This window comes from Balaenoptera physalus, assembly GCF_965194825.1.
Source record: "Balaenoptera physalus genome assembly, chromosome: 1".
Classification (NCBI taxonomy): domain Eukaryota; kingdom Metazoa; phylum Chordata; class Mammalia; order Artiodactyla; family Balaenopteridae; genus Balaenoptera; species Balaenoptera physalus.
In genome coordinates this window covers 176,401,601-176,419,854 of record NC_138882.1, presented here as the reverse complement: position 1 = coordinate 176,419,854, position 18,254 = coordinate 176,401,601, and the positions used below count along the sequence as shown (strand labels likewise).

The 18,254-nt window shown below is 43.2% G+C and overlaps 1 protein-coding gene across 3 annotated transcripts in view; it reads left to right on the top strand.

Annotated features, from left to right (window-relative positions):
- Positions 1 to 15,303, top strand: part of MACO1 (macoilin 1) — a 55,723-nt gene extending 40,420 nt beyond the window's left edge. For 2 of the 3 annotated variants that reach the window (XM_082423105.1, XM_082423103.1), the window contains 5 exons: positions 2,962 to 3,120; positions 4,495 to 4,677; positions 6,706 to 6,826; positions 9,622 to 9,796; positions 14,132 to 15,303. In XM_082423105.1, the coding sequence (XP_082279231.1) occupies positions 2,962 to 3,120; positions 4,495 to 4,677; positions 6,706 to 6,826; positions 9,622 to 9,796; positions 14,132 to 14,334 (841 nt within the window). In that variant the 3' untranslated portion in view covers positions 14,335 to 15,303. Of the gene's footprint in view, positions 1 to 2,961; positions 3,121 to 4,494; positions 4,678 to 6,705; positions 6,827 to 9,557; positions 9,797 to 14,131 lie in introns of those variants that run through there. The other variant, XM_082423104.1, reaches the window with a different exon arrangement.
- The last annotated feature ends 2,951 nt before the right edge of the window (positions 15,304 to 18,254 follow it).

Sequence of the window (18,254 nt, the reverse complement as noted above, 5' to 3'; positions counted from 1 at the left end):
AATCCTGGAGCATCTTAATTCTGTGCCTTGTGAACTTAAGTTGTTTAATTTTTGAAAATAAGCTTTTTATTGAAGTATAACACATCCACAAAAGTGCTCAAATCTTAAGTGTACAACTTATGAATTTTCAAAAAGTGAACACACCCTTGTAACCATGTCACTTTATTTTTCTTGTATTGTGCTGCTATATGTCTTTGATAAAATTTTCATAGTTCTACATACAAAAAATATTGTTTAGTGTTCTGCGGTCTCCAGAAGTTACACTCTTGATATTTTTGCACATTTTGCTCTCCTAACTGCACTTAACCCCTTGGTTTTTTTACATTTTTCAAGGAACTCTAAAGTTTCATTCAGAAATTGTTACTCTTAGTTCATGGTAGGAAATTTGGCTTTTATAGGTTAAAAACTCTAAAAAAGTAATAACTTCAAAATTCTTAACATCTAGACTTCGCAGATTTACTTTTTCTTTCATTCCCAACTGCGGCACATGCTTTACCCCAGTGGCTGGTTGTGTGGAACTTGATTCCTGGGCCTCTGCATATGATACAGCTTAGGTTGCTAATCTGAAGGAGCAGATCAACAGCCAGTGGTAAGTGTGTCAGGCCGAGAAATCCTAGACCAAGCTGGGAGGAACTTTAGAGATCGTTTGCCTCAGATGGGGAAACTGAGTCCTGAAAGGTTATATGCCTTGTCCAGGGTTGCAGAGCTGGCACCAGAGCTGAGTCGAGAATCCTGATCCTATACCCCGTTTCTAAACCATGCTAAGTCCCTAGTCCCTTCTTAAAGCTCATCCTTTTTACTAAAAATGCAATCCTCAGGCTGTGAAACTGACTTCTCAAAAAAGATAAATTACCTAACACATTTTTCAGCCAAACTTCTTAATGAGGATAACCTGACAGCATCGACCTGTTTTAGAAAATATCCCTTGGGTAACTTCGGGTGAATGAGTGACGGTGTGGGGATGGTATAAATGCCAGTCGGTAATTGTTTAGAGCAGTTCCGGGAGTACATTCAACTGGAATAACCCTGGCAATAGGGAAAGTGTGGCATGATGTCCATTTGTGACGCTTCCCAGGGGAGCGAGCTGTGTCAGGAGACCCGGCAGCTCTTCTGGAACACAAAGTCTCTAGTCTGTGTTCCCAGGCACTGGACAGGGGGACTGGCTACTGGGCCTGGGAGGTAACCATTGATGTTTCATGACTTTTTGGTTTTGAGATTTTGCTTCAATTGGCTAAAGGTAAGACAGGTAAATAAAGCTGCTCTTTGGTTTTCTAAGGAATGCCAGGCAACCGATATATGTATTTAGTAAGTGTTGATCACTGTGATGGATGGGCCCTGGGAATTTAGTGCTTCCTAAAACATATCTGTAAGGACCTAGTCTATGGACCTGGCAGTTCGAAGGAGAGATCACCGTTGCCCTGCAGAATTCTTGGTTCTGTTGGTATGTTGGATTAGTGAAATGCACAAGAGTCTCTTCAGGGCTAACTGACTTTTGCCTACTGTAAGTTTGTAGGAAAAGGTGTCTTCTGAGTCTCACCTGGCAGTCATCCTTGGCCTGAACTTCAGTGCCGTTCTCCATGGTCTAATCTGCCAGGTCCCTTCTGTCCTTTCTCACCCTGTTCCCAGAGTACAAGCCTTCCTCAGAGGCCAGACTGATTGCTCTGCCTCCAAATGCCTGTGGCTGTTGCTACCTTTGAGCTTTTGAGCATGTTTTCCCCTTGTTTAGAATGCCTTGTCCTCCCCTTCTACTTCTCCAAATCCTGCCCAACTTTCGAGGCCCAACTCATTTCCCATCTTCTCTCCTCAAAACTCATGTGACACTTCTCCCCATGCCATGCTGTGGCTGATAGAGCCACAGTTTGGCCTGCTGGAGAAGAGAGCTAGGCTCTCTAGAGCTAGGCTGCCTGTGTGACCTTGGGCTGGAACCTTTCCTGAATCTAGATTTCTTCATCTGTAAAAATGGGACTAATAATTGCCAAGGTTATTCAACTTAGCTCATAGTTGTACAGATTAAATGCGTTCATACCATTAAAACCTGTGGAACAGTGCCTGGCATGTAAGTTCTCATTAAATATTAGTTACTCCCTTTAGCATGTTTTTAACCATGGCCTTCCTGTATTATGGTTTAATCATTTTAAATGTCTGTTTATTGGCCTCTAGTGAAATTGTAAAGTCCTCTCATGAAGAAGGGGGCTTAACTTTATATTCTTTGTTGACCCTTTTCAGTCCTACATGTGCATATAATAGTTCCCCAATACATATCACTTAAAGTGAAACTATTACTGCATTAAAGAAAATAGATGGAACAGGAGTAAGGAATTGAAAAGAGAAGCTTCATTTCACAGATTGAGTTTTCTTATGATTTGTAGATCATGTAATTTGTTCCTTTTTTCATTGTTGTTGAGTCTAGTGAGCTCTTCTGTCACAGTCACCACAAGTGTGAACATCATTTATCAAGGATGCTAGCAGTTTCAGGAGGCCGTCTCAGACACTGTTTTCTTCTAGGCCCATGGTGGGAGGGAATCTCAGACAGTAGATTCTGATCTATCAGGATGTCTCAAAGCATGTGGGTCCTGAGCTGGTTGTTATTAGCATATCTCCCTTGCTGAGGGGCATGGGGAATTCACCAGTGGGGAGGGGACCATGCCCTTCAGGCACCCTCCCTCTGCCTTCCCCTCCTCCTTTATTAGCAGCTCAGATACTCACAGGCACCATCTTCACCTGTCAGTGTTCACAGATATTTGGGAGGAATCAAAAGTTACCCTCTGGTGGGAAGGGGGAGACCCAGGCAGAAGCACTGATTCAAAGGCTGATTGCAGACGGGAGTTGCGTTGATGTCGGGAGCTGCTGGCAGGGTGCTTCACCAGCCACCCAGCAGTCAGGGACTTCAGCCAGGGTCTCCCGCAGAGCCCCGGGGGTGGCCTCTCAGTGATGAAGATGCTGTGTTTCTCCTTCTCCTAGGCTGGAACAAGACATTAAAAAGTTAAAGGCCGACCTGCAGGCCAGCAGGCAAGTGGAACAGGAGCTCCGCAGTCAGATCAGCTCCCTCTCGAGCACCGAGCGAGGGATCCGCTCAGAAATGGGCCAGCTCCGGCAAGAGAATGAGCTGCTGCAGAACAAGTATGTGCACCTTGTGGGCCTCTGGCCGTGAGTCAAGCAGCCTCGCATTGCTCTTGTTTCCAGGGATTGGAGCACAAGGCTCATGACGACAAAGGGATCTAGCAGAGGGTTTTTTTTTAAACAAAATGTTTAAAATATTTAATGTAGGACCAGATATTCAACATGTTATAAAATCTATAAAAATTTCATTGCAACAAAACGGTTTATTAATATTACTATTCTGTCTTCTCTCATTTAATAACTTCTCTTAGTTTAAAATAGTTATTGAGCTTTTGTGACAATATGAGTAAAATTGACAAGAAGTATTTCTGCCACAATTTGAAACTCTTGTTCCCTTGAGTGAAAATTTCCAGAGGATTAGACTCTATCTACTTTGATTTCTGGAGCTAAAAAATGATGTTGAACTTTGATTTTATTTGAAGACGCAGACAAAAAGCTAGCTCTTCTGCATGAATTCTTTTATGCTTTCCATTAATTCATTCTGGAATTACTTCTTGACTCAATGTGGGTCTGTCTTTTTTTTAATCTCTAAGCAATGTGTGTCTGGGGTAGTGATTACTATTATAGGTGCCGAGCTTTCTGGGCTTTTCCTTGAAAGAGCAGTCCTTCATCATTTTCAGGGAATGTAGCTCAAAAGCTAGAGCATTATAGGCAAATAACCTTTCCATTGCTTCTGATTCACGTATGTATTTGATGGCTCTAGCATTATTACATAGAGAACATCTTACCTTACATTGATATATTGAGAGAAACTCACCTTATATTGATACGTAAAGCTGGGGGTGGTAGTAGCAGGGAAGGGAATATGGCTGAAATTTTTATCTGAAATTAAGCATCCTGTGATTCTAACTACAAGATCTATTTTGGGATACTCTGAGAAAACATCTCCCAGCTGGAAAGGAAAGGCTGCAGTAGGCTGCAGCATATTGTATTCAGGCAGAGAAAGACCTTCCCCTCCCACCCTTTACCTCAGTTTCAATGGATCTGGTTCAGCTCTTCCTTGGTCTCAGACTGAAGTTCTTTCAAGGTGCTTTGGGGCACTAGAATTAGTTCTACAGTTATCTTTTCCTCTGATAGAAACTTGTTTTATCCTATTTTCTGGATTACCTTCTGTAGATCACTTACATTAATTAAGCAGAGGCTAGGTCCAATTCTGTATCTTGTAAGGCAGCTTGTTTATGGGCGTTTAGGAATTGTTAAATAATAATGACAATGTATTTTCCCTGGACACTCTGGGAATTGACATTTATGATTTGCTGTTCAAATCTCCTGTTTACTTTGGCCTCAAAATGATAAAGAGGAGCCATGTTTCTCCAGGGTTTATATTGGACGTTTCTAATTGTAAAACTTTGTATGACAATCATTTCCATATAGGTTACATAATGCTGTGCAAATGAAGCAAAAAGATAAGCAGAATATCAGCCAGTTGGAGAAGAAGCTAAAAGCTGAGCAGGAAGCCCGAAGTTTTGTAGAAAAGCAGTTAATGGAGGAGAAAAAAAGGAAGAAGTTAGAAGAAGCTACTGCTGCCCGGGCTGTTGCATTTGCTGCTGCGTCTAGGTATGTTGATGTCACCTGAGTGCTTAATCCAAGGTTGGCTTTCCTTGAACTGAGAATGGGAATTTGATGCCTTGGGCAGGACTGGAAATACACAATCATGCATGGATGGATTGCTTTTAAGTACTGTTTTATTAGCTGGTTTAAACCCCATCTGTGCAAGCTCATGCTGTCATGACTACTTCATCCCTCAGTGACCTGCTGTATAAAGTGGGATGAGGGAATCTCCATGCCTCCCACACCTGGGAGGCAAAATGCTGCTCAAAAAGGGGTTTCCAGCCACTTTCTGTAAGACTGATAATTACTAAATGCTTTGAGGGAACCAGTCTGGACTTTTGTTCCCTTTATAGAACTATCATTATGCTCTACTCTTAGTTGTGTGTTTCTGGTGTTTTTAATCTTAAAATGGAAGAAAGATAAAATCTTGGTCCCTCAAGCACTGTGTACTGACTGCTCATGTCTTTGTTGGACATCAGCAAACTGTCAAATGACCTGGAAAAGATGGGGAAGAGAGTTAAGAGCCTCTTTTTCTTTCTTTCTGTCTCTCTCTCTTTTTGGCTTCTACTTCACTTTTTCTTTTTTCTTTGTTTTTTTGACTGGTGAAGTTCATCTGCATAGTGGGGGTCAGTTATGGGTTTACAGATGCAGGGTGAGGGTAAATTATTATTTATTTAATTTTAAGTTTCTATCCCTAAATTTGTGTCTATGTGATATAATTCTACTTTTTGCTTTTTTGTATTTGGCATGTTAATAGCCTTCTTTTGGGTTCTGGCATTTGTAGAATAATTGGTGAACCATCATTTCACCTTTTAGGAAATAGCAGTGGGAGAGAGAACTCTTTCTCCTGCGTGATCCTGCCTTCCCCCAGCAGACTCTGTACCGCAGATGGCTGAGCTAACTTGGCCCAATAGCATCTATACAGATTCACAAGACCCTTTACTAACCTGCTTAGGATGTCGGGGGGTGGGGGGGTTGTTTGTTCACTCATTTAAAGATTTGTGAGCGTTCCTGAAGCACTTACACTTGCAGGAGATTTTCCTGAACAGTCATCTGGTGTGGCTTGTGCTCTCCTTAACTCATCCAGCAGTTACTCTTTCTTAAAAAATCCCTGAGGAGGATATGACAGTTTCTTAACCATATTGTTTAGTGTCTCTTATGCCTGAGAATCAGTACATTGATTTCAGTCTCTACCCTTAATTTCTTTTGCTTTTGGTTAAGCTTATTGCCTTTGGTCTTATCCTTGGATGGTCCTTGTTTTCCATCATTTATGTAGAGGCTGTTTTTATTCTTAAGTATATCTCAAGGCTTTAGTCTCTCACTGGGCCTTCCTTTTCATAGGCAAAGGACACCTACCTTCTCCACCAGGCTGTTTCTGAAACCTAAACAGTTCACCAGCTTTGGACTGGCCATTGCCATCATCTTTTTAAGTTTGTCCTTATTATACCCCTGAGAAGCAACCTAATGCTGCTCCCTTCTTTTTCTGTTTACTCCAGTCTTGTCAAACTTCATGACTAAAGAAAGGTGACGTTCCCAGTGCACAGTCCCTCAAAAGTGAAAATGTTTTTTAACTCACTGCCCCCTGCTGGAGACAGCACACGTCTGGTTCTCTCTTGCTCAGCTTGTGTGCATTGTCTCAAGTCATATGGCCTGATGGGAAGCTTGCTGGATTGGCAAGGTAGAAAAACCTCAGTTCTTATCCCAGTTCTGTGACCTAAAAGCTGCGTGACCTTGAACTAGTATTATATCTAAGTAGCTTCAGTTTTCTTCTCTGGAAAATAGGATAATAAACCCTACCCCAGTAAAGAAGGAAGTATGGGTAAAGTACCTAGCTTGGCACCTGGCTCATATTAAACACCCAATTAATAATTATTTTAGATCATTTTTGAAATTATAAAGAACAGAGAGAATGAGCAGACTGAGCCAAAAGCTAAAATCTGACTCTGTGGAGTATAAGAAAAACATCAATCCTGCAATATAGTTAGACCTGTAGTCTTTTAAATCCTCTTTTTCCCTTCTCTTCTTTTTCATAAGGGGAGAGTGCACCGAAACCTTACGGAATCGGATCAGAGAATTAGAAGCAGAGGGCAAGAAGCTCACAATGGACATGAAGGTGAAAGAAGACCAGATCAGAGAACTAGAACTGAAAGTTCAGGTAAAGGAGGAAAAACAGACTTCATCGCGCTTGAATTCCTCTTCCGTGTTAGGTTGGTGCTCTGTGCTTCCATGTGGAGATGGTGCCTTCTGATACAGGCCAAACCCCATTGCATCTGAAAATCTCTGTATGACCAAAAGAAGCTCTCGCCTGTCCAGCTCATTCAAGTCATATTTAGTTTATCTGGATTCTAAGACAAGCCAGAAATGTTAATGGTCCTTGACATGTTTTATACCAGAATTTGACTTACGGGAGATTCATTCCACTTTTTCAGGTTATAAGCCAGATTAGTGTGCTTTGGAACGTATACGCCTCTTCTTAGCCCTAATTCTCTGTCCATCGCCAGGGAATTGACCATTCTGGATGGCTCTGAGCTTCACAGATGGCCACTCCAGGCAGTGCATGGGGACGAAAGCTGCCAGTGCTGTGGACATAGCCAGTTTTGGGGCTGTGTGTACCTTAGCCAAGTATTTGGTGGCGTTGGGTCTTCAAAGGGCTGTTTAAGGCTAATGTCATAAGTTGTAAAGTTACAGTAATTTGAGTCATATGGAGCCCATAAGAAATTAGTGGCAGGTCAGTGGGGTAGAATAGATGACCCAGAGACAAAGTCTAAATTAGTGTTCAGTGAAGGTGGCATCAGAAATGGATGGAGGGCTTCCCTGGTGGCGCTGTGGTTAAGAATCCGCCTGCCAATGCAGGGGACACGGGTTCAAGCCCTGGTCCAGGAAGATCCCACATGCCGCCGAGCAACTAAGCCCGTGCGCCACAACTACTGAGCCCGTGTGCCACAACTACTGAAGCCTGCGATGCCTAGAGCCCATGCTCTGCAACAAGAGAAGCCGCCGCAATGAGAAGCCCGCACACCACAATGAAGAGTAGCCGCCACTTGCCGCAACTAGAGAAAGCCCGCGCACAGCAACAAAGACCCATTGCAGCCAAAAATAAATAAATAAATTTATTTAAAGAAAAAAAAAAAACAATGGATGGAACAGCAAGGGTTAGTCAGTGAAAGGCTGAGGAACAGCTAGACAATGGGAAAAAATAAAATGAGATGCTCATCTCACACCACACAAAAATAAATTCCAGAGGAAGAGTTGAACGCAGGGAAAGAAACCATTTTGTTTTAAATCACAAAGTGAAAAAAAAAATGAAAAAGTCAATTGGGGAGGGTACAGATATTGCAACAAATATGATAAAAAAGGAATTAATACTCTCAATATGTAAATAGCTCATAAAGATTGCTAAGAAAAGCTCAAATACACAGAAAGTAGGCAAACTATATGAACAGATAATTCACAGAAGAAATATAAATGACTGATAACAATGTAAGAATATATCCTCATCTATCACCAAAGACAGATAGATTAAAATTGGATATCACTTATCTCTTGTGAAATCAGCAAAGAATTTTTAAATGGTAATATCAACCTGGGTGAGGATACAATGAAATAGGCCTCGTATGTTGCTGGTGGAAGTGTAACTTTCTGGAAAAGGTCACGACGTGTTTTTTAAAAATATTTTCCTCAGACTCCAGCCTTAAGGTAAACATTTAAAAGTCTCACCGATGATTGATATACAGAGACGTTCATCATAGTGGTATATAAATGCAAAAAAAAATTGGAAATAATCTTAACAATGGGAGATTTGTTTAATAAATTATGGTACATATACATGTAGGAATATTAAACAGCCAATAAAAATTGCATTTTCAAAGAACAGTTGAGATTATATGTTTTTAAAAAATTGTACGTATAGTTTGATTTCAATTATGCTGAAAGATACACATATACTTAAAAAAGACAAAGAAAATACCAAATTTTTTGCAGCGTTGGGATTTTGGGTGATTTTTATTTTCTTCTCTGAACTTTTAAGTATTTTTTAATTGACTATAATAAGTTTCGATTTCTCTCTTAAAATGAGAAAAATTAAATATCAGCATATGTATATATGTATATATATACACACACGCGCGTGCGCGCGCGCACACACACACACATATATATAGGCTACATTATCTGATGTTTTAAGTGGGCTTATTTTGCAGTATACCCTGTCAAAATAATTAACATTTTTACAATTTTTAGTGTAGGTTGAGAGTAGAGTTTTGGCACATTTGACTACAGCATTACAGCAACATTTGCAGCTGGCAGCAGGGAAACAGTTCTTTGTGGTTCTGAATTAGGATTGTAAGAAAGTGTTTTATATATATATATTGTTTTAATTAATTTATTTAATTTATTTATTTTTGGCTGTGTTGGGTCTTCGTTGCGGCTACTCTTTGTTGTAGTGCGCGGGCTTCTCCTTGCGGTGGCTTCTCTTGTTGTGGGGCATGGGCTCTAGGTGGACAGGCTTCAGTAGTTGTGGCACACGGGCTCAGTAGTTGTGGCTCCCGGGCTCTAGAGCGTAGCCTCAGTAGCTGTGGTGCACAGGCTTAGTTGCTCCGCGGCATGTGGGATCTTCCCGGACCAGGGCTCAAACCCGTGTCCCCTGCAATGGCAGGCGGATTCTTAACCACTGCGCCACCAGGGAAGCCCGGAAATGTTTTATATGGAGACAGAGTCCACAGTTATCTCAAAGCAGCCCAATACAATCATCGTTTTTGTATGTGCACATCACTGTATAAATACACTTTGCACTCCCTCTAAGGGGCGAGGTCTAAACCCATGAAACACCAGAATTCTGTGTTCTAGGGGCCAGGTCAATAATAGTGGGATTTTATTTGTGATTTCAGGCTAATTTGTAGACATCGATGCCAAAACTATCTTGTAACATTGCTGCTTTGATGATATTGATAGGAGCTTCGGAAGTATAAGGAAAATGAGAAGGACACTGAGGTGTTAATGTCAGCCCTCTCAGCCATGCAAGATAAAACGCAGCACCTGGAGAACAGCCTGAGCGCAGAGACAAGAATCAAGCTGGACCTGTTCTCCGCACTGGGGGATGCAAAGCGACAGCTCGAGATTGCCCAAGGTAGGAGAACAGCCCAGGTCACGTGGCATGGCTGAGAATGCCTGGGGACACGGAGAGCAGAGCTCCCTTAGAGCTGGAACCAAAGGCACTTCCGTTTCCTCTCCAAGTGGTTTGATAAGTGCCCACCATGGACATCTAGGAATCATCACATTAATTCATTCTGCAGACATATTTTGAGATGAGAACATACCAAGTGCAGGGCACACAGGGAGGAGTATGAGTTTCTCTGCTCAAGGAGCTCAGAGTGTCGTAGAAGAAATAAATAGAGAACTGCAGAGTCACCAAAAGATGCTGATGTAACAGGATGTACAGGGCCCGTGGGAACATAGAGAGGCAGGGACTCAGCCAGTCTGGAGAGTTAGAGAGGGCTTTTTCTCAGGGGAGCTGATGTCTGAGCTGGGTCTTGAATGATGAGAAGGGGTTAGCCCAGTGAAGAAGCGGTGTAGTGGCGGTGAGAGGTAGAGAGGCATCTGAACAGAAGAAACAGCTCGAGCAAGGCCAGGGAAGCTAGGAGGGCGTGATGTGTTCAGAGCGGCAGCTGGCTCTGCTTTGCTGGAGCAAAGGTCGCAGATGAGGGAGTGGAGGGAGGAAAGTCTGGAGAGCAGGCTATTCCCTCGGCAGATATTACTGAGACTTACTATGTGCCAGGCACTGTGCAAATCCCTAAGGGGACAGACAGTAACAAGCAAATATATAAGATCTGATGGGTGCAGTGAAGAAAATAAAGCAGTGGTGATGCAGGCTGTGTGTGTGTGTAGGGCTGCTGGTTTGACATGGAGGACATGGAAGAACCTTTGAATAGGTAGCATTTGAACAGAGACTGAGAGGAAGAGACTGAGTGAGCCGTGTAAGTCTCTAGGGGAAAAGCACATGTGTCGTGGCCACTGGGGCTGCAGCCTGAGTGACGGGGAGAGTTTTTAGGGTCAAAAGTAGCAGGAGCCACATTCTGCCAAACTTTGCAGCCTATGGAAAGAACTTTGGACTTTACTCTGAGTGACATGGGAAACTTTGGAAAGCTTCTGAACAGAGGCCTGACATGACCTGATGAAAATAAATTTAGATTTTGTTCAAGAAATTGATAAGCCACCAATAGATTACTGAAAAAAATTTTCAAACAGTTGACTTAATAGAAGGAAAAGAATATTTCAGCAGGTACTTACAGAGCGTTCACACTTGCTCTGCGTAAAGCATTTTACTAGAAGGTGAAGGGGAGACAAAGACGAACAAGACATAGTCTAGCTGGGGATCCGCTAAGGTAGTTGTGCTCAAACTTTTTGGTCTTAGGGACCCCTTTACACTCTTAAAATTATTGAGTACCCCAAGGGAGGTGTTTTTCAAGTGAATTATGTCTACCAATATTGATGTATTAGAAATTAAAACCTAAAACATATATTAATTCATTTAAAAAATAACGTAATAAACATATTACTTGTTAACATAACATTTTATGAAAATAACTATTTCTCAAAACAAAAAAAATTTAGTGAGAAAGGTGGTATTGTTTTACATTTAGCAAATCTCTTTAATTTCTGGCTTAATAGAAGATATTTCAATTCTCGTCTCTTGTTTCTACATTCAGTCTATTGTAATTTCACTTGCCATGTTGCTCCTGGAAGACTCCACTTAGGCTCATGAGGGAATGCACGTGAAGAAGGCGGATAAATGTCTTAGTATTAGCGTGAGGACAACATGGACGCTGTGAGAAGTGCTGCACTAGGGGAAGCCACGCACAAGGCCTGCTGCCACTAGGTAGAGGCAGATAGCTTGAAAGGCCAGAGGAGAGATCAGGGTGGCTTCATAAGGGAGGGACCATTGAGTGGACTTTGAAGGATGAATTCTGAGAGCAGAGAATGGCAGGGAAGAACATTGTTACCTGAGGGAATGGCGTTTAAGCAAAGGAAGGACAGTGTTGAGAATGTCCAGGTAAGCAGTCCAGTGGCCTCTAGCTGGGGGACATGGAAGAAGAGAGTAGGAGATTAGTAGGACCGTGAATGAAGCTGTACTAGAGGATGTATCCCCTAGATTTTCAGGAGGAAGGGGGTGATGTGTTCCAACAGGGTTGCTGGAACCATGGAAGAAGAACAAAACAGATTAAGGAATGAGAAGAGAGAATGAGTTTGCTTTGGGATGCTTTGATCTGGAGTTGCCTACCGGACACTGGGCTGAAAGATCTTCATCAGTCAGTGGGAATTTGGGGCCTAAACCCCAGAGAAAAGGCCAGAACCCCGGGGTTGGGGGTGGGATGTAGAAGTTGTGAGAAGTCAGTGAAGCCATAGGAGTGGCTTGGGATGGCAGTAGCAGAGCAAGAAGAGAAGGGGTTGAGAATCAGGCTTATGAATCTGTGGACTCAGGGAAAGGCATTTAAAAAGAAGGTTCTTGGGAATCCTGCTTTAAAGCCAAACTTCTGACCATACGCTGGTGTTTTGCCTGCCTGGCTCAGCTCCCTGAGAAGTAGCTACCCTCTCTCTGCCTCATCCCTTTTACTTGGATTTGCAGACTTGAAAGAGGTTGTCTCCTGGAGTGAAGCAGCACCTGGGTCTCAGAGTAGCCGAGGGGAGCTTGGCTTCCCAGCACAGATTATGCTTCCTTGTTGGCCCAGAAATTCTCGTAAAGCAAAGAGAACTGTCTTTTCCAAAGCTCTGGGAATGTTTGTACGTTACTGATTAAAGAAATCAAACTTAAATCTTCATGGAAAAAAGATACAGTGGCTCATATATCAGATGTCATTAGGTATTTTATTCATCTGAGGCTTACTTCGTTCAAAGGGAAGGGGAGGATATTTGATGCTTACTTGAAGCTGAGGGGACATGAAGGAAGCCAGAGGGGGGTGGCTCTTTGCTGCCGCCTTCCCCACTACTCCCCTCCACTGTCATGCTCATGCTTGGAATATTCTAATAAGAACCCAACTTTATAATTTAAATCAAGCCCCTTGTTGGGTTTCTCCTTCCTACTTTCTATATCATTTGATTCATCTTGGTTCCAAAATGGCTTTCATCTACTATATCATTTTTTAAAATAAGCCACCACGCTCTCTTACATTTTAAATATATTACCGTCTTCTGTAGGACTCAAAGTGAGTGCAACTCAAATACAATCTCTTTCTTTTTTCAGCATTTAAATTTCTGAAGGGCTGCTCCTAAGTGTCCTTCCCCTAATAGAGCAGGGAGCATCAAAGCATGATGGAAATTGCATGGGCTTTGGAACAAAGTGGTCCTGGGTTTAAATCCTGCTCAGTCATTAATAACTGAATGACTTTGGGCAAGATGCATACCTTGCAGGGCCTCAGCTTTCCACTGGGCTGGGCACTAGGGATTTGGCAAGGACAAAAGCGGGGAGACAGTCTCAGCCCTCATGGAGCTCACGGGCCAGTGGAGAGATGATGGACACAAATCATCACCCAAATGAACACTCACCGGAGACAGAAGAATGCAGCCGGCGGGAGTGCAGACTCTAGAGCCAAACTGCATCGTTTTGAATCCCAGCTCTGTCACTCAACCTCTCTGTGCCCCGGTTTCCTCATCTATAAAATGGATGATGATGATGATAATTCCCACCTGATAGGGTTGTTGTGATAAATAAATGAGTTAGTCTTTGTAAGCACTTAGAACAGTGCCTGGCACATACGTGTTAGCTATTGTAATTATTATCATTATTACAAAGAATAAAGTGACAGAAAGGAAAGTTTAGGGTGTGTTGAGAATGGAGGAGTTGGGGGCTGGGGGTAGGGTGTGATTTAGATGGAAGGAGCAGGGAAAGCTTTGTGAGGGAGTAGAAACAGAAGCCTCACGAGTTAACACAGAGAGCATGGGAGAAGCACAGAAAGGGAAGCGGCCCTGCGGCAGGCAGGAGCTGGTTGGATTCCTTGGTCTGATACTCAGAGATAGTCCATCCTCCCAGAAAAATGTTTCCGCGCAAGAGGTAGAGCCCTAGTTCAAAAGCAGCACCCTCTTCGGCTGCCCTGGTGACTGCCGAGCTGAAAATGTGGTTCCTGGAGATTGAGCTCTTTGCTTCGTCACACCTACCTAAACGCAGTTCCTCTTGACACCATGACCTGTAGGCCACATCTGGCCTGCCACCTTTTCTTGTACCACCCGTGGGCTAAGAATGGTTTTTGCAGTTTTCTATGGTTTAAAAAAAAAAAACAAAAAACGACAAGGACAGTATGTGGCTCACAGTGCTTAAGTATTTACTGTTTGGCACATTACAGGAAAAGTGTGTCTCCCCTTACAAACCATCAAAGCTGGAGTTGAATCCATTTGGGATCGATGGGCCCAAGAGGGCATTGTGTTGGGTGAGCCCTCCCTTCTCACTAATGGTGGGTCTTTGATCTTCCAGGACAAATTCTTCAGAAAGACCAGGAAATCAAGGACCTAAAACAGAAGATAGCCGAAGTCATGGCCGTCATGCCCAGCATAACATACAGTGCTGCCACCAGCCCCTTGAGCCCCGTTTCCCCACACTACTCTTCCAAATTTGTGGAGACCAGCCCCTCTGGACTCGATCCCAATGCCTCTGTTTACCAGCCCCTGAAGAAATGAAGGCCAGCAGTGTGTTTTGTCCAGGCTTTGGTTATCAGAAGGCATCGCAAAGGAGCGTCTCTGGCAGTCAAGATTAAAAAAAGTTTATATTGTATTTTGTGGGACTGTATATGTTGTCGTTTTTAAAAAGGGGGGAAAAGATAACATCCAAGTCTGATTAGAACTGCCCACCAGTTTTTCTTGTAAGTTTTTAGAAGACCTCACAGAACTTTGCAGTTTATTTTTCTCGGCCAATACATTAAAACCATTCTTGGATTTCAAGTAGCCAATTTTGCCTTTTATGTATTCTTACAGTTTCCTCTTGAAGAAAAAAAAAAAAGCAGAGTTTTTCCTTCTCAACCCTTTATTTTTTTTGTTTTGTTCTTAAATCAGCAAGCAAAACCTGCACATTGGATTCACATGGGATGACAATGAAAACTTAGTTTTTAGCGTGAAAGGTTTAAATAACCTAACACAGCTTTGATGCTATAGCTGCATTAAAGAAGATGATTACTAAAATTACAGAAAACAAAAGTTGATTACCCCTCCAAGGACCAGACAAATTCAAGGAGTGTCATTTCAGCCGAGGGGAGAGACTCAGGTGATGAGACCAGCTGTGAGAATGTAACAGGGGTTGAGTCTGAAATGTGTATCTTCCCATCGGTGTGTTTAGTCCTAGAAAATTGCTAGCAGCAGTCTTGTTCACAGTGCCTTGGGAAAAGACATTTCAAGAGGAAACTTGATTTTAAACAATTTCCCCCTTTACCATCATCTACCTTTCTCTCTGTATCAAGCTCACTACGGATCCTGCTGTAGAACTGGTGGGTAGCTGGGCTGTGTGTTACCACTTCAGCCACACCTTCTGTTTCCTTTCATTGAAAGCACCACAGTGTTCTGGACTTGTCTTGAGGCAAGCACCCTGGGAAGGGGAGCTGGGCGGTGTTTGTGTTCGAGAGACTGCAATGCCGGCTAATAAAAGCTGCAGTTCTAGGTTTTGTTTTGTTTTATTTTTTTAAAATTTCCTTTAACTGTGCTTTCCACTTTTCGTCATCTTGTGTTTGACGATTTAAAAGAAACTTGACAATTCCTCAGCTCTTGTGCCAAGGAAGGTTTGTTGTTTTGTTTTTTTTTTAAAGAGTTTAAAACTCAAAACTCTGCACAAAGATTTCAGTCTCAAGTGTATATTATACATTGGTAGAAAAGTGTTTGCACTGGCAACCTTTGGAAGTGTTTAAGAATCAGGGAGTGGGTGGAGGGAGGGGCTGGGAGAGGGAGGGGCAAAGCAAAATTGTATTTGGAACCTAGGAAAATTAAGAAACCAAATAGAATGGTTTGGCTTCCTTGCCATGGATTCTGGAAGGACATAGTTCTTCTAAAATTTCCTGTTAATTGGCATGTACGTCTCATTTAAAGCAAATTAAGTAGGACAAGCAAGTCAGCAAAATAGAAGTGTTAAAAAGAATCTTCCTTTTAATCACTGATCTTATTTTGGGATTAAAACCTTCTAGCTTTAGCCAGGTATGCATGTTGCTGCCATTTTGCATTTTTGAATCATCTTGTGTAATTGTCACCATGAAAGTGTTACTCAGAATTGTCACAGATTTTTTTCATCTTTGCGCAAAAACATGGAAAATTGTCACTGACTTTGTGTTGAGGTTTCCCCCATTTTGCTGCCTTTTGGGACACTATTTTGGTTAAATACTTGGTCTTGGCTGCATTCCTTTTTTTTTTTTTTTCCTGTGGGGTTCAAAAGAATAAACATTTTCTTACAGATAAAACTAGTTTTCTGCCTTTTTAACTTTTCAGGAGGGCACAACAAGGTAGATTGTTCTGAATGGGACTTAGATTTTCACTCTTGTTCTGTCCTCATTTCCGAACCCTGACAGTGGCAGTGTCCCGGGCAACGGGTGCCGCGGGGCGCAGGTTACAGGATTTGGGATGAATCCATCCAGGCTCTCAAGTAGTTTTCGTTCTAGTCTTACTTCGGATGTATCCATTCTCATTCTCTCTCCCTCCCTCTTCCTCCCCCTCCCTCCTCCTCCGTCCTTCCTCCCTCCCTCTTTCCTTCCCTTTTTCTCCCTCCCTCCCTTTTCCTTTCTCTCTGGCATCTGAGTACAACCAAGGCTGACTTGTTTTCTGGTACAATCCTCCTTTCCTAAAAAAGCAGATTAGGGGTGGGGTTGGAAGGTAGTTGGTGAGAAATTTTTGAGAGCAAATTTCCATTTTCCGGAATCTTGTCAGGCCAGTTTGTGACCAATACCCTATTGGGTTTCCTATCTGCTACAGATCCTGAACTGATCTCCAGGGTAACCGCTTCTATAGTCCTCCCTTGTTTCTAGAGGCTTTGTCTGTTTTCATCCTCTGAGAAGCCAGCTGCCCCTCTCGGCCTCTGTTTTCCTCTCTTGGCCATTGTTACAATTGATCTTGGCTCCAGTTTCGGAAAATTCTGCTCTTGGCACCTCAGCCCCGTCCCTATTGCAGGATAGCCTTCCTGAGTCTCAGCCGTTTAGGCTCTTGCAAACATACCACACTTAATACCGTGAGCAGAGTTCCCCAGGGGAAACGCCTCGGCTGGGCGGCTTGGCTTTTGCCTTGGCCCTCCCTGAAGGAATGTGTCTGCCCAAAGCATTCTCATTGTCATGTTCTTTTCCACCAAGGAGATCTCCAGTTGTTGTCTTTGTTACTCTAGACCCATCATGAAATGGTTCCGTCTTAGTACAGTATCATTTATGACATGCCATAAAGCAGTGTTTGCCATTCTGGATGGTTAAATATTTACAGAAAGCGTGGGCTGAGTGTGTTTTGACTTGACGTCTCCCAACTTGACATAAGGAAGTAGCTGTTGTGTGCCCATTCCCTCTGTGATCATCTTTCCAAGACATCCTATAAAATGAGAATGAGCAATTCCTTATGGCTCCCAGCCTAAAGAAAGGGAATAGTCCCTTCTCCTGCCATCGCAGTTCCCCAGGCTCACCTGGCTGCATCAGTCAGGCTATGGCAAGCCACCTGGAAGGGCTGAACATCTCTGACAGCTGCTATCAGATTGCTTCCTGTGAAATTCACATCACGCCAGAGGGAGACAAACAGGTAAACTGGAAACCCACCCCAAAGCCAATTCAGTGAAGGCCAGCTAGTAAACCGTTTTCAGGTGGGCCACAGCAACTAGACCTGTTTAGGTTAAAGGCCCTTTGAGCCCTGTAAATGCCTGGTTTTCTGTGGCTCTCAATGATGCTTGCCGCTGTGCTGGCTTCTTCACAAGCCTGCAGCATCTCCCCTCTTTAAAGGCCCTAGTCTGTTCTAGGCCAGGCAAAGCCCTCTAGACAGGGATGGGAGTCTGCTCCCAGCTTTGCCACCAGCACAACTTCCCTGGGGTAGGTGCTGTTTCCTCCCCTTTAAGGAGTATTGTTCCTGGCTGCCCAGCCTGCCGGAAGGAGTTGCTGTGGAAATCTGGGAGAGGAGTGCTCTGTGAACTAGCTAGGGCCTCCGATGAGGTTAGGAGCTGGAGCTCCAGCAGGGAGTGGCCGTGAGGCCTGTCTGGCGGGGAGTCTGCCTTCCGGGCCAGCTCCATCCCCGCAGCCTGACTCCCAACTGGGGCCCTCAGCAGCGTGGTCTGCACTGTGGGCCTTCAGCATCAGCACCTGGGAGCTCTTCCCCAGGCCCCCATCTAAATCTGCCCTTTAACAATGTCTCCGGGTGATTCGGTTGCATGTGACTTGTTTAGAAGCCCTGCCTGAGCTGACTTTTCTAACCCGAAGACTCTCAACGCCGTCACTCTCCTAGTTCAGCTTTGAATATTCAGAATAAGAGCTTAATTTTTGAGGGGCAAGCTGGAGATGAAGAACTCAAAGTGTTACACATTTTGCTTATTTTGTTTATTATCTCTCCCCTCCCCGCCATTAGAATGTAAACTTTTTGAGGGCAGAGATTTTCATCTGTTTACC